Below are 14,891 nucleotides of genomic sequence, written 5' to 3'. Positions count from 1 at the left end.
AACCTCCGTCCCAATCGCAGATCTTTGGAAGACTGAAACAGGTTTCCCTCAAGAATTGTCCTGTATTTAGCTCCATCCATCATTCCTTCAATTCTGACCAGTTTCCCAGTCCCTGCTGATGAAAAACATCCGCACAGCATGATGCTGCCACCACCATGCTTCACTGTGGGGATGCTGTTCTCGGGGTGATGAGAGATGTTGGGTTTGTGCCAGACATAGCATTTTTCTTGATGGCCAAAAAGCTCAATTTTAGTCTCATCTGACCAGAGTACCTTCTTCCATATGTTTGGGGAGTCTCCCACATGTCTTTTGCCAACAACAAAAAATGTTTTTTCTTTTTCTTTAAGCAATGTCTTTTTTATGGCCACTCTTCTGTAAAGCCCAGTTCTGTGGAGTGTATGGCTTAAAGTGGTCCTATGGACAGATACTCCAATCTCCGCTGTGTAGCTTTGCAGCTCCTTCAGGGTTCTCTTTGGTCTCTTTGTTCCCTCTCTGATTAATGCCCTCCTTGTCTGGTCCGTGACTTTTGGTGGGCGGCCCTCTCTTGGAAGGTTTGTTGTGGTGCATTATTCTTTCCATTTTTTAACAATGGTTTTAATGGTTTGTGATATTTTTTAGAACCCAACCCTGATCTGTACTTCTCCACAACTTTGTCCCTGACCTGTTTGGAGAACTCCTTGGTCTTCATGGTGCCCCTTGCTTAGTGGTGTTGCAGACTCTGGGGCCTTTTAGAACAGGTGTGTATATATACTGACATCATGTGACAGATCATGTGACATTTAGATTGCACATGTGGACTTTATTTAATTATTTATGTGACTTCTGAAGGTAATTGGTCACACCAGATCTTATTTCGGGGCTTCATAGCAAAGGGGGTGAATACATATGCACGCACAACTTTTCCGTTTTTTAATATTTTAGAATTTTTTGAAACAAGTTATTTTTTTCACTTCACCAATTTGGCCTATTTTGTGTATGTCCATGACATGAAATCCAAATAAAAATCCATTTAAATTACAGGATGTAATGCAACAAAATAGGAAAAATGCCAAGGGGGTGAATACTTTTGCAAGGCACTGTAGGTCCTGGATGACAGGAAGCTTGGCCCCAGTGATGTACTGGGCCATATACACTGCCCTCTGTTAGGCCTTGCGGTTATATGCCGAGCAGTTTCCATACCAGGAGGGGATGCAACCAGTCAGGATGTTCTCGATGGTGCAGCTGGGGACGCAGGATCTGGGGACACATGCCAAATATTTTCAGTCTCTTGAAGGTGTGTTTGGACCATGATAGTTTGTTGGTGATGTGGACACCAAGGAACATGAAACTCTCCACCCACTCCCCTACAGCCCCGCCAATGTTAATGGGGGCCTGTTCCAGGTGAAAGGTATGTTGTTGTTTTGGTGGATATGATTTTGCTGTAAATAAGCTGATCTTTTCACAGCCTACTTCTGCAGCTTGGGGTAGGCTGCATGACCTTTCACCACATGGTCAATCTGAGGTAGGAGAAAAATGTGAAAAAGTTTGGTTTTGTGGATCTAGTTTGAGCAAACCTAGTCATCAAGGCTTACTGTGTCAAAAAATGTCAGTGTATAATGAATATGTAGCTGATTACTTCAGGTCAAACTACATGGTTTTCTTTCTCTCCTTCTAAAAAGGAGACTGGGGCACCAGGTGTGTGGGTTCTCAGGCCAATCAGTGACATGAATTGATCAATTACCTACCAGGTATGGAGAAGAGAAAACCCCAGCAAAACAGCAGCTCTGCAGGGCCAAGGGCCTGTAGTTGAATAAGCCTGATCTAGCAGGACCCAGGCGGCGCAGAGCTGAACTGACTAGTCTTCCAGTAGCACTCTGTCCTCCCTCGTTGAGCCACAGGTCAGGCACCATGGCGGACAGGTAGGGTCTCCACACCCCCAGGACAATCAGGGGCTCCTGACTGATCTGAAACACCCTGGGACAGAAGAACACATAGGGGGCCACTGAGCTATGTGCTTCAACACAGCTTGTACAGGCTCCCTAAACAGTGTTTTGTTGATTTTAAATAAGCTCTTTTGGTTTGAATAATAGAGTTTTTATTGTATATATATTGTGTTTTGAGCCACGGATTTACAGATTGACTGACACGTTTTTGGCTGGCTAACTAGCTTTTTGGCTTGGCTAACTAGCTAGCCAGCAGGCTAATATTTTCGTCTGAAAAATGCATCTGGGCACAGTACTGCCTTTTTTTGTTTCACCTGGTTGCCAATTCCTGATCTTCTGAGAACATCATTTGACGAGTCGCCTGAAGTGTGAGAGGAATGGAAGAGGGAGGAATACAGCAGGGCTGAGGCAGAGCGCTCATAGTGAGGAAGACTGGCTACTATTTGTACTGTATTGCTTTTAAATCTTTTAATGAATTTGTATTTTATTAACACTTTGTTCTAGCTAACTATTTGTGTTGGTAGCTATCAAGTAAACACAATGATCACAACAATACAAAGCAAAGAGGCACTGAGTTTGAAGGTAGGCCTTGAAATACATCCACAGGTACACCTCCAATTGACTCAAATTATGTCAATTAGCCCATCAGAAGCTTCTAAAGCCATGACATTTTCCAAGCTTTTTAAAGGCACAGTCAAATTATTGTATGTAAACTTACCCACTGGAATTGTGATACAGTGAATTATAAGTGAAATAATCTGTCTGTAAACAATTGTTGGAAGAATTACTTGTTTCATGCACAAAGTAGATGTCCTAACCGACTTGCCAAAACTATAATTTGTTAACAAGAAATTTGTGGAGTGGTTGAAAAACAGGTTTTAATGTCTCCAACCTAAGTGTATGTGAACTTCCGACTGCAACTGTACACATACATACACGTTTTTTTATATACACGGCTCAAAAAAATAAAGGGAACACTAAAATAACACATCCTAGATCTGAATAAATGAAATATTCTTAAATATTTTTTTCTTTACATAGTTGAATGTGCTGACAACAAAATCACACAAATTATCAATGGAAATCAAATTTATCAACCCATGGGAGGTCTGGATTTGGAGTCACACTCAAAATTAAAGTGGAAAACCACACTACAGGCTGATCAATGCCAAACGTCCTGCACGGTGTTGGACTGTAAGCACAACCCCCACCTGTAGACGTTGGGCCCTCATACCACCCTCATGGAGTCTGTTTCTGACCGTTTGAGCAGACACATGCACATTTGTGGCCTGCTGGAGGTCATTTTGCAGGGCTCTGGCAGTTGTCCTCCTGCTCCTCCTTGCACAAAGGTGGAGGTAGCGGTCCTGCTGCTGGGTTGTTGCCCTCCTACGGCCTCCACGTCTCCTGATGCACTGGCCTGTCTCCTGGTAGCGCCTCCATGCTCTGGACACTACGCTGACAGACACAGCAAACCTTCTTGCCACAGCTCACATTGATGTGCCATCCTGGATGAGCTGCACTACCTGAGCCACTTGTGTGGGTTGTAGACTCCGTCTCATGCTACCACTAGAGTGAAAGCACCGTCAGCATTCAAAAGTGACCAAAACATCAGCCAGGAAGCATAGGAACTGAGAAGTGGTCTGTGGTCACCACCTGCAGAACCACTCCTTTATTGGGGGTGTCTTGCTAATTGCCTATAATTTCCTATAATTTCCACCTGTTGTCTATTCCATTTGCACAACAGCATGTGAAATTTATTGTCAATCAGTGTTGCTTCCTAAGTGGACAGTTTGATTTCACAGAAGTGTGATTGACTTGGAGTTACATTGTGTTGTTTAAGTGTTCCCTTTATTTTTTTGAGCAGTGTATATATTTCCTTGATTACCCTCCAACCCTACCACCCCTCTCCAATTGGAGCAAACTAGTGAACAACAACGCTTAGGCCTGTATTTCCAGCTTAAACATAATATACGTTTTATGGACAGTCTATTTTACAATAGTATTTTTAATTTTTAAAACTCTTGTCTTCCTCTACCCTCAATCTCTCCCATATATTTATGATGTCCATCCAGTTTGATTTCTATTTGCCATATCTTTCAAACTGTGCTTGTCAGTGTTGTAAATGACCATTGTAGCTGGAAACAGAAGATTTTTTAATGGAATATCTACATAGGCGTACAGAGGCCAATTATCAGCAACCATCACTTCTGTGTTCCAATGGCATGGTGAGCTAATCCAAGTTTATCATTTTAAATGGATAATTGATCATTTTAAATGGATAATTGATCATTAGAAAACCCTTTTGCAATTATGTTAGCACAGCTGAAAACTGTTGTGCTGATTAACCTCTCTAGGGTAGGGGGCAGCATTCGGAATTTTGGATGACAAGCATGCCCAAATTAAACCGCCTGCTACTTGGGCCCAGAAGATTTGATATGCATATAATTGGTAGATTTGGATAGAAAACATTCTAAAGTTTCCAAAACTGTTAAAATAGTGTCTGAGTATAACAGAACTGATTTGGCAGGTGAAAACCTTGTTGGTTTTGTAGTTGTTTTCTATTCAATGCCATTACAGTATCCATTGACTTAGGACTCAATTTGCAGTTCCTATGCCGTCCACTAGATGTCAACAGTCTTTAGAAATTGTTTCAGGCTTGTATTCTTATAAATGAGGGAGTAAGACCAGTCTGAAAGAGTGGACCCTGATGTGTCACAGAGCTTTTTCATGCGCAATCCCGAGAGAGTGCATTTCTTGTTCACCTTTTTATATTGACAACGTTTATTGTCCGGTTGAAATATTATAGATCATTTAGGCTAAAAACAACCTGAGGATTGAATATAAACATCGTTTGACATGTTTCTAGGAACTTTATGGATACAATTTGGATTTTGTCTGCCTGTTTTGACTGTGCTTGAGCCTGTGGATTACTGAAGAAAACGCGCAACCAAAATTGAGGTTTGTGGATATATGGAGACTTTATCGAACAAAAGGAAAATTTATTGAGTAAATGAATGTCTTCTGAGTGGCACCATATGAAGATCATCAAAGGTAAGGGATGACTAGTAGTCACCCAGTAGTGCTATCTGCAGGGCTAGTTCCAGGTAAATATTGCAATTCTTCAGCCATTCCTGGACCTGTGACCAAAAACAAGCTACAAATCCAGTACCAAAACAAATGATGTAATGATTCTGCCTCTTCGCAGTGAAATCTGCAGAGCTGGGAAGATTGTATCTCCCATATAAATAACATTCTGTTGGTTGCAAGAATTTTGTTTAATAATTTAAATTGAAAAATTATACGCTTTATACGAATCCGGTGTCATTTTGCGTATCAGTTCATGTGCCATGGAATCGCTACGTCAATCTCTTCCCAACTATTTTGCAATCTATATGGCACAGCTGTCAATTTTTTGGTCCTTAAATTAAACTGGTATACTTTTTTATTTATGACAATTTTCTTTAACCAATCATGGTCTTTAATGCAGGGCTGACAGAAGTTCCTTTTTCCTCTTTCCTCTTCCATTTTTGCAGTCATGCTGCAATTTAGTTGGTTGTAATATTGGGTAGAGAAGACATTTCCATATATTTTAGTTAGCTACATCATTGACATAACTCCACCAGTCATATTTATGATATAATTTACAAAGATTATACTTATATATATATATATATATATATATATATTTAAATATTTATATTTGAGTAACCACTTTGTTGTATTATTTGTTCTTATTCTGGTGGATTAAATATAAATTGCAACTAACTTTCTATGGCTTGTGTGTTTGACTAACATCTAGGCTGTGTGATGTTTTAAATGTATGTATTTCAGTCCATGACTAATAATACGCAAACTCGGTCTCAACCTTTATTAAATCTTTACTGAAGACTCATCTCTTCAGTGGGTGGTATGATTGAGTGTAGTCTGGCCCAGGTGAACGGAAAGGCTCTGGAGCAACGAACTGCCCTTGCTGTCTCAGTCTGGCCGGTTCCCCTCTTTCCACTGAGATTCTCTGCCTCTAACCCTATTACAGGGGCTGAGTCACTGGCTTACTGGTGCTCTTTCATGCCGTCCCTAGGAGGGGTGCGTCACTTGAGTGGGTTGAGTCACTGATGTGATCTTCCTGTCTGGGTTGGCGCCCCCCCTTGGGTTGTGCTGTGGCGGAGATCTTTGTGGGCTATACTCGGCCTTGTCTCAGGATGGTAAGTTGGTGGTTGAAGATATCCCTCTAGTGGTGTGGGGGCTGTGCTTTGGCAAAGTGGGTGGGGTTATATCCTTCGTGTTTGGCCCTGTCCGGGGGTGTCCTCGGATGGGGCCACAGTGTCTCCTGACCCCTCCTGTCTCAGCCTCCAGTATTTATGCTGCAGTAGTTTGTGTCGGGGGCTAGGGTCAGTTTGTTATATCTGGAGTATTTCTCCTGTCTTATCCGGTGTCCTGTGTGAATTTAAGTATGCTCTCTCTAATTCTCTCTTTCTCTCTTTCTTTCTCTCTCTCGGAGGACCTGAGCCCTAGGACCATGCCTCAGGACTACCTGGCATGATGACTCCTTGCTGTCCCCAGGCCACATGCCAGTGCAGCAGCTCCCGTTTCGACTGTTCTGCCTGTGGCTCTGGAATCCTGACCTGTTCACCGGACGTGCTACCTGTCCCAGACCTATTATTTGACCATGCTGGTCATTTATGAACATTTGAACATCTTGGCCATGTTCTGTTATAATCTCCACCCGGCACAGCCAGAAGAGGACTGGCCACCCCTCATAGCCTGGTTCCTCTCTAGGTTTCTTCCTAGGTTTTGGCCTTTCTAGGGAGTTTTTCCTAGCCAACGTGCTTCAACACCTGCATTGCTTGTTGTTTGGGGTTTTAGGCTGGGTTTCTGTACAGCACTTTGAGATATCAGCTGATGTACGAAGGGCTATAGAGACAGCAAGGGCAGTTCGTTGCTCAAGAGCCTTTCCGTTCACCTTCACACTCCTGGGCAAGACTACACTCAATCATATGACCTACTGAAGAGATGAGTCTTCAGTAAAGACTTAAAGGTTGAGACAGAGAGTCTGTGTCTCTCACATGGGTAGGCAGACCATTCCATAAAAATTGAGCTCTATAGGAGAAAGCCCTGACTCCAGCTGTTTGCTTAGAAATTCTAGGGACAATTAGGAGGCCTGTGTCTTGTGACCGTAGCGTACGTGTAAGTATGTACAGCAGGACCAAATCAGAAAGATAGGTAGGAGCAAGCCCATGTAATGCTTTGTAGGTTAGCAGTAAAACCTTGAAATCAGCCCTTGCCTTAACAGGAAGCCAGTGTAGGGAGGCTAGCACTGGAGTAATATGATCACATTTTTTGGTTCTAGTCAGGATTCTAGCAGCCGTATTTAGCACTAACTGAAGTTTATTTAGTGCTTTATCCGAGTAGCCGGAAAGTAAAGCATTGCAGTAGTCTAACCTAGAAGTAACAAAAGCATGGATTCCTTTTTTTGCATAATTTTTGGACAGAAAGTTTCTAATTTTTGCAATGTTACGTAGATGGAAAAAAGCTGTCCTTGAAACAGTCTTGATATGTTCGTCAAAAGAGAGATTAGGGTCCAGAGTAACGCCGAGGTCCTTCAGTTTTATTTGAGACGACTGTACAACCAAGATTAATTGTCAGATTCAACAGAAGATCTCTTTGTTTCTTGGGACCTAAAATTCGACCATGAAGGCTTGATTCATGCAGTCTCCTCTGAGCAGTTGATGTTGAGATGTGTCTGTTACTTGAAATCTGTGAAGCATTTAGTTGGGCTGCAATTTCTGAAGCTGGTAACTCTAATGAACTTGTCTTCCCTCTGCAGCAGAGGTAACTCTGGGTCTTCCTTTCCTGTGGCGGTCCTCATGAGAGCCAGTTTCATCATAGCGCTTGATGGTTTTTGCGCCTGCACTTGAAAAAACATTCAAAGTTCTTGAAATTTTCCAGACTGACTGACCTTCACGTCTTAAATGATGGACTGTCATTTCTCTTTGCTTATTTGAGCTGTTCTTGCCATAATATAGACTTGGTATTTAACCAAATAGAGCCATCTTCTGTATACAACCCGTACAACACAACTGATTGGCTCAAACACATTAAGAAGGAAAGAAATTCCACAAATTAACTTTCAATAAGGCACACCTGTTCATTTAAATGCATTCCTGGTGACTACCTAATGAAGCTGAATGAGAGAATGCCAAGAGTGTGCAAAGCTGTCATCAAGGCAAAGGGTGGCTACTTTGAAGAATCTGAAATATAAAATATATTTGATTTGTTAACACTTTTTCATGAAACTATGTTATTTCATAGTTTGGATGTCTTCACAATTATTCTACAATGTAGAAAATAATACAAATAAAGAAAAACTCTTTAATGAGTAGGTGCATCCAAACGTTTGACTGGTACTGTATATATACACTGCTCAAAAAAATAAAGGGAACACTAAAATAACACATCCTAGATCTGAATGAATGAAATATTCTTATTAAATACTTTTTTCTTTACATAGTTGAATGTGCTGACAACAAAATCACACAAATTATCAATGGAAATCAAATGTATCAACCCATGGAGGTCTGGATTTGGAGTCACACTCAAAATTAAAGTGGAAAACCACACTACAGGCTGATCCAACTTTGATGTAATGTCCTTAAAACAAGTCAAAATGAGGCTCAGTAGTGTGTGTGGCCTCCACGTGCCTGTATGACCTCCCTACAACGCCTGGGCATGCTCCTGATGAGGTGGCGGATGGTCTCCTGAGGGATCTCCTTCCAGGCCTGGACTAAAGCATCCGCCAACTCCTGGACAGTCTGTGGTGCAACGTGGCGTTGGTGGATGGAGCGAGACATGATGTCCCAGATGTGCTCAATTGGATTCAGGTCTGGGGAACGGGCGGGCCAGTCCATAGCATCACTGCCTTCCTCTTGCAGGAACTGCTGACACACTCCAGCCACATGAGGTCTAGCATAGTCTTGCATTAGGAGGAACCCAGGGTCAACCGCACCAGCATATGGTCTCACAAGGGGTCTGAGGATCTCATCACGGTACCTAATGGGAGTCAGGCTACCTCTGGCGAGCACATAGAGGGCTGTGCGGCACCCCAAAGACATGCCACCCACACCATGACTGACCCAACGCCAAACCGGTCATGCTGGAGGATGTTGCAGGCAGCAGAACGTTCTCCACGGCGTCTAAAGACTCTGTCACGTCTGTCACGTGCTCAGTGGGAGCCTGCTTTCATCTGTGAAGAGCACAGGGCGCCAGTGGCGAATTTGCCAATCTTGGTGTTCTCTGGCAAATGCCAAACGTCCTGCACGGTGTTGGGCTGTAAGCACAACCCCCACCTGTGGACATCGGGCCCTCATACCATCCTCATGGAGTCTGTTTCTGACCGTTTGAGCAGACACATGCACATTTGTGGCCTGCTGGAGGTCATTTTGCAGGGCTCTGGCAGTGCTCCTTCTGCTCCTCCTTGCACAAAGGCGGAGGTAGCGGTCCTGCTGCTGGGTTGTTGCCCTCCTATGGCCTCCTCCACGTCTCCTGATGTACTGGCCTGTCTCCTGGTAGCGCCTCCATGCTCTGGACACTACGCTGACAGACACAGCAAACCTTCTTGCCACAGCTCGTATTGACGTGCCATCCTGGATGAGCTGCACTACCTGAGTCACTTGTGTGTTTTGTAGAATCCGTCTCATGCTACCACTAGAGTGAAAGCACCGCCAGCATTCAAGTGACCAAAACATCAGCCAGGAAGCATAGGAACTGAGAAGTGGTCTGTGGTCACCACCTGCGAAACCTCTCCGTTATTGGGGGTGTCTTGCTAATCCACCTGTTGTCTATTCCATTTGCACAACAGCATGTGAAATTTATTGTCAATCAGTGTTGCTTCCTAAGTGGACAGTTTGATTTCACAGAAGTGTGATTGACTTGGAGTTACATTGTGTTGTTTAAGTGTTCCCTTTATTTTTTTGAGCAGAGTATTTCAAGGATTTTGCACACAAATATCTCAGGCAGTATACCAATGAATTGTGTATTAGTGTGATTAAATCAGACTATCCTAACACCTACCCTAACTGTGCTACAGCCCTTAGACCAGATGTCAGTGGATGACTGGACATAATGGTCTGAGTGAGGCTCCCAGATGGTGACAGGCTCCTCTGCAGTAGTCTTCATCTGTCCCTCCCTGGTGACCAGAGCAGCGCTCACTCTGGCTGTCCCCATGCCCACACCCACACAGTGCCACTCTACTGGGTCTGACTCGACCATGAACAACACCTGCAGGAGAGAGAGAGAAATCATTAACGAAGGTTACTAGGGTAAGTCAGGATCTTTGGTTATAGGTCCCAAACATTTAATTAAAACATATACACATATGTAGAGACTCATTGATAGAGTGTAAAAATACCAAAACTATTGCACCATGGTGAGTGATATTTTTTTGCGTGGAATTTCAACCATAATTTTGGACTCCATTTCAGTCTGCTGCATTTGACAATGAATTGTGCAAAACACAACTCCCTAAACATTTGATTTAAACAGGGACAACACGACGGGAAACTAACTTTTTTGAAACATTACTTTACGTCGAAGTTCACAATTTATGTTGATAACAACGTTCTGATTTCCAACGGAACGCATTAGTGGCCAAAAAGGGTAGTCGCTGTGGTCTCGCATACCAAGGCATGTGTGTATTCATTCAGACGATTCTGTTGCGAAATATTTCTTAAACGGAAGTAAAAGAAACGAAACGGGGAGGGACTTGACTGAATTTGTCCAATAGAAAATCTTGTTTTAATTACACCCTAGCCCAGAGAGTTTACTCTTTGGTTTGGGCAGCTTTGTAAACAGTGAGTCTGCGACACTGGCAGCTCATTATCCCACACACACAAATCTGAAATTACATTAGCCCACTAAATGTACCGAATCTAAAGACTTTAGGTCAAATGCACCGTTTTGAAATTCGGTACATAGCTCCCTCTCCTCACAAGGAACACATTTGCCTCAGGGACCAATAAGGTCTGCCATGATGGATTTTTTTGAATTTTGTTAAAACGCTACTCTTCTGGCACCAAATGACTGATCTGCACAAAACTTGACATGTGTGATCTATGCACAAAAGTCTCTCAACACAATATTTTCCAGACTAGTACCTAAAATAACATGGCCGCTGTTGACCAATAAACACTCACGTGGGTGTGGTCTGGCTCATAAATGCATGTAAATCTGTAAAGGATATTCGTATTGTAACACAATTTGATACACATGTTGCAAACACTGTTAAGACTCAATATGTCTTAATCTGTTTGACTCAGAGTGCTGAAATTTGGCATACATGCTCAGGGATACGAGTCTAGCTAACGTACACGCTCTCTCAGACACCACTGGCCTGATTTTGACAAAACATGGGTGAATGACGCATCTTGCCATAGAGAATCCTCATTTACAACAGTACACTGTTTGGCCCAAGGGGGGCATTGCATACTTCGTATGGGGGCGACATGTTTACTGTTGCCTTATTTTAAAGTGAGGATGTCGGGAAACTAATCTATATGTATAAAAAATGCTCTGCCAAGATTACACCTTCAAATGGGATTGACCTCCAATTGAAAAAAAGACATACACTTCTTAGAAATAGGTGATAATAACATAGATAAGTTAGGGTCATTAGAGTCTAACACAGATTTTTTTTTTAAACATTCAGTCAGAATTGGAAGACAATCCTATTGACCCTGCCAAGACTACAAGGGCGAATACAGTATCTTACTATTGTGTTATTTTCTTAGAAAGTATAAACACTTAAAGCCAAGGGCAAACAGAGAAGCAGTGCACAGTAGGCAGGCTGTGTTAGGGCCATGCATAAATAGAGGGGAGAGAGAATAGAGGAAGGAGAGGATGGAGGAAAACATAGTAGCAGGACAGGAAGAAACAGATGGTCGTTAACAAACACTGTAGACATACACGTGAGTGAGTGAGCGAGCGGGCAATCTAACTTTCCTCTATTCATGAACAACAAATGCAAAGGGCACTCTCCACATTTTGGATAGAGCAGAGCACAGACAGGAAGAGTGTGTTTTCATGGGCTAAGGATCCATCACTTTCCAACAAAGGACAGCTTATGGCAGCTGGGTCTGGGTCTAAACTCTTGATTACGCCTCATGTCCACATGCATCAAACTCTTTACTTTCCTGCGGAAGTCATTCATTGTCAATGAAGCAGTCCACAACGCTACGTTGGGGGTGCCGCAATAGGCTGTGGTGCATTCTTTGTACCGCATGCATTCAATATTTTCCACTCGTGGGTTGCTTTACCGTGTGGTGGTACAAACGGAAGCACAGTCACAGACTCTAACAAGCTTAGCTTTTAGCTACTGTAGTTGAAAAGCGAAGCACATGTGCGTCAAGCACGGACAATGTGGACTAGACATCCAGCAAAACAAAACGCATATGCACCTGGTGGACATCGGGAAATGCAGACCTCCATGCAGTGGAAGCAGCTGGCTGAGCCAGGGGGAAGAAGGTGGTGTTATCTAGAGGTTACCCATCAGGCCACTGAACAGGAAGCAGGGACAGAGGAACAGGAAGTATGGCCAGGTCAGCTGTAGGCTGATGGGAAAAATTCCCAGTTACAGTAATAAACACAGCAGCGTGCTGGGGGATATGTGTAAACCTATTTTATCTTCAGCAAAGAGACTGCTGAGAGACCAGTCTCGAGTCTTGCTAGCTCCATACAGAGAATGCAGGTGTGTGTTTTTCTTTTTGGGCTTATGTGTGTTTGATCTGTCCCTGTGACTGTGTGCATGACTGTGGTATTGGAACTTTGTTGTTGAAACCATTTGTTGTTAGTATCATTATCGTGACAGGAGGAACAGACTTTCCAAAATATTCCAATCTGGAATTCACACTGAAGGTGTCAATATCTCCAAATGGTGGTGGTTGTTCTGCTGTCAAGGCAACCTGAAGACAAGTGTGTCATCTCAGGGTTGATCTCACAGCAAGGACAAAGCACAGAGACAATACCAGTGCTATCAGTGCATGAGTTTGCTTGAGACTGAGGAGCAACACTGAGGCCTATTGAGATCTACTGGGACTGGAAGGAGTTTCTCCACACATGGTATATTACAGACAGATCACAAGACATATTTCCATCTATTCAGGGAAATAATGAAAAACGTAGTTTGAGAGTTTACATTCAGTAATGCTAATACCTAGGATATGCATTTGCATGGTAGTACCTATGTAATTACAGTGTAGAAACACATTGTTGCTACATACAGGTAACTGCCAAAATAATGGAAGCACTTGAGGGATGCAAAGTACTGTATATTGAAGACAGGTTCTTCCACACAGGTGTGGTTCCTGGGTTAATTAAACAATGAACATCCCATCATGCTTAGGGTCATGTATAAAACTGCTGGGCAGGCCATTATTTTGGCTTCCATTTCTTTGTCCGCATAGGATGAGAATGCCCCCATCCACAGGGCACGAATGGTCAATGAATGGTTTGATGAGCATGAAAACGATGTAAACCACATGCCCTGGCCATTTCAGTCACCCGAGCTCAACCCAATTGAACACTTATGGGAGTTTTCCACCACCATCAACAAAACACAAAATGATGGTATTTCTTGTGGAAGAATAGCGTTGCAACCTTCCGATAGAGTTCCAGACACTTGTAGAATCTATGCCAAGGTGCATGGAAGCTGTTCTGTCTCGTGGTGGCCCAACACCCAATTAAGACACTTTGTGCTGGTGTTTCCTTTATTTTGGCAGATGCCTACTTGCTATACCTATACTTGAAGCAACCCTTAAAATGTGAGGCACAATGTTCTATTTGATATTCATTTGAACATTTTCCTTCCCCTATATAACCAAAGCAGAATGGATCAACTGAAAAGCAAAAAACAAACAAACAGGGGGAGCCACCCCCTCCCTCGACCCCCCCTCTCTCTCACACACCAGTAGTAGTCACCTCCAAAATGATTGACACCCTTGATAAAGATGAGCAAAAAAGACTATCAAATAAATAATTAAAATACTGAGCTATATCGTATGCTCAGCATATTAAGAAAAATATATTATTTTATAATAGCACAATTGCTCGTAGAAAGATATTTTGTTGAACAAGTAGCCTAATACTTATTGTCACCCTGGCTTTCAATATTCCAGCACCCTCTCCTTGGGAGGATAACGACAAAGACTTTTTCTCAAATGTTTTATGAGATTGGAGAACTCATTGGGAGGAATCATAGAACTTTCCTCCATACAGAATTTTTCCAGATCCTTGATATCTTCAACTGCCCTCTTCAATTCAAACCACAGGTTTTCAATGGGTTCAAGTCCGGAGACAAATAAAATGTTGATTTTATAGTCAATTGACAATTTCTTTATGGATTTGGATGTGTGCTTGGGATTATTGTCCTGCTGGAAGATCCACTTGTGGCCAAGTTTCAGGGTCAGATATACTGGTTGCTGAGGCAACCAGGTTTTGGGCTAAAATGTCCTGGTACATGATGCTGTTGACTTAATGAGGTCCCCAGTATCAGTGGAAGCAAAATAGCCCCATAACATCTATTACTCCAGTGTTAATTTGCTAAAGTGTAATTACTTTGCTACCATGGCCAATTTATTGCCTTACCTCCTTACGCCATTTGCACACACTGTATATAAACGTATTATATTGTGTTAATGACGGTACGTTTGTTTATTCCAGGTGCAACTCTGTGTTGTTGTTTGTGTCACACTGCTTTGCTTTATCTTGGCCAGGTTGTAAATGAGAACTTGTTCTCAACTGGCCTACCTGGTTAAATAAAGGTGAAATTTAAAAAAATCAAACACATATTTTACAGTAGGTATGAGGTACAAGATCCCTCACAATGTGTTCTCCAATCTCATAAACATTTTAGAAAAAGGATGTGCCGTTATCCTCGCAAAGGTGCTGGAGTATTGAAAACAGGGCTGCCAATAATTTTGT

At 42.6% G+C, this 14,891-nt stretch overlaps 1 protein-coding gene across 3 annotated transcripts; it reads right to left on the bottom strand.

Moving 5' to 3' along the window:
- Positions 1–1,060: 1,060 nt before the first annotated feature.
- On the bottom strand, positions 1,061–13,266 carry LOC121841150 (FGGY carbohydrate kinase domain-containing protein-like). 3 transcript variants are annotated; one of them, XM_042307610.1, is made up of 4 exons: positions 12,371–13,266; positions 9,990–10,196; positions 1,725–1,953; positions 1,061–1,236 (listed from the first exon to the last, which is right to left on the bottom strand). In XM_042307610.1, the coding sequence occupies exons 2-4, from the start codon at positions 10,037–10,039 to the stop codon at positions 1,156–1,158; spliced, it is 360 nt and encodes a 119-aa protein (XP_042163544.1). In that variant the 5' UTR covers positions 10,040–10,196; positions 12,371–13,266; the 3' UTR covers positions 1,061–1,155. The 3 variants fall into 3 exon arrangements, with proteins under 3 accessions (XP_042163544.1, XP_042163545.1, XP_042163546.1); XM_042307611.1 differs by having other exon boundaries at positions 12,396–13,266; XM_042307612.1 differs by lacking the exons at positions 1,061–1,236; positions 1,725–1,953 and adding an exon at positions 8,121–8,170 and having other exon boundaries at positions 12,396–13,266.
- Positions 13,267–14,891: the final 1,625 nt, after the last annotated feature.

The sequence above is a fragment of the Oncorhynchus tshawytscha genome, linkage group LG28, assembly GCF_018296145.1.
Source record: "Oncorhynchus tshawytscha isolate Ot180627B linkage group LG28, Otsh_v2.0, whole genome shotgun sequence".
Taxonomy (NCBI): domain Eukaryota; kingdom Metazoa; phylum Chordata; class Actinopteri; order Salmoniformes; family Salmonidae; genus Oncorhynchus; species Oncorhynchus tshawytscha.
Note: the sequence above shows the minus strand (reverse complement) of the source record. Positions and strands in the feature narration are given on the sequence as shown.

Coding starts and splice junctions, on each gene's coding strand:
- LOC121841150 (XM_042307610.1), bottom strand. CDS start 10,039: ATGTCCAGTCATCCACTGACATCTGGTCTAAGGGCTGTAGCACAGTTA. Junction 1,954..9,989: donor AGGGCTGTAGCACAGTTAGG/GTAGGTGTTAGG, acceptor CTTCTGTCCCAG/GGTGTTTCAGATCAGTCAGG. Junction 1,237..1,724: donor TTTTCTCTTCTCCATACCTG/GTAGGTAATTGA, acceptor ATGTGTCCCCAG/ATCCTGCGTCCCCAGCTGCA.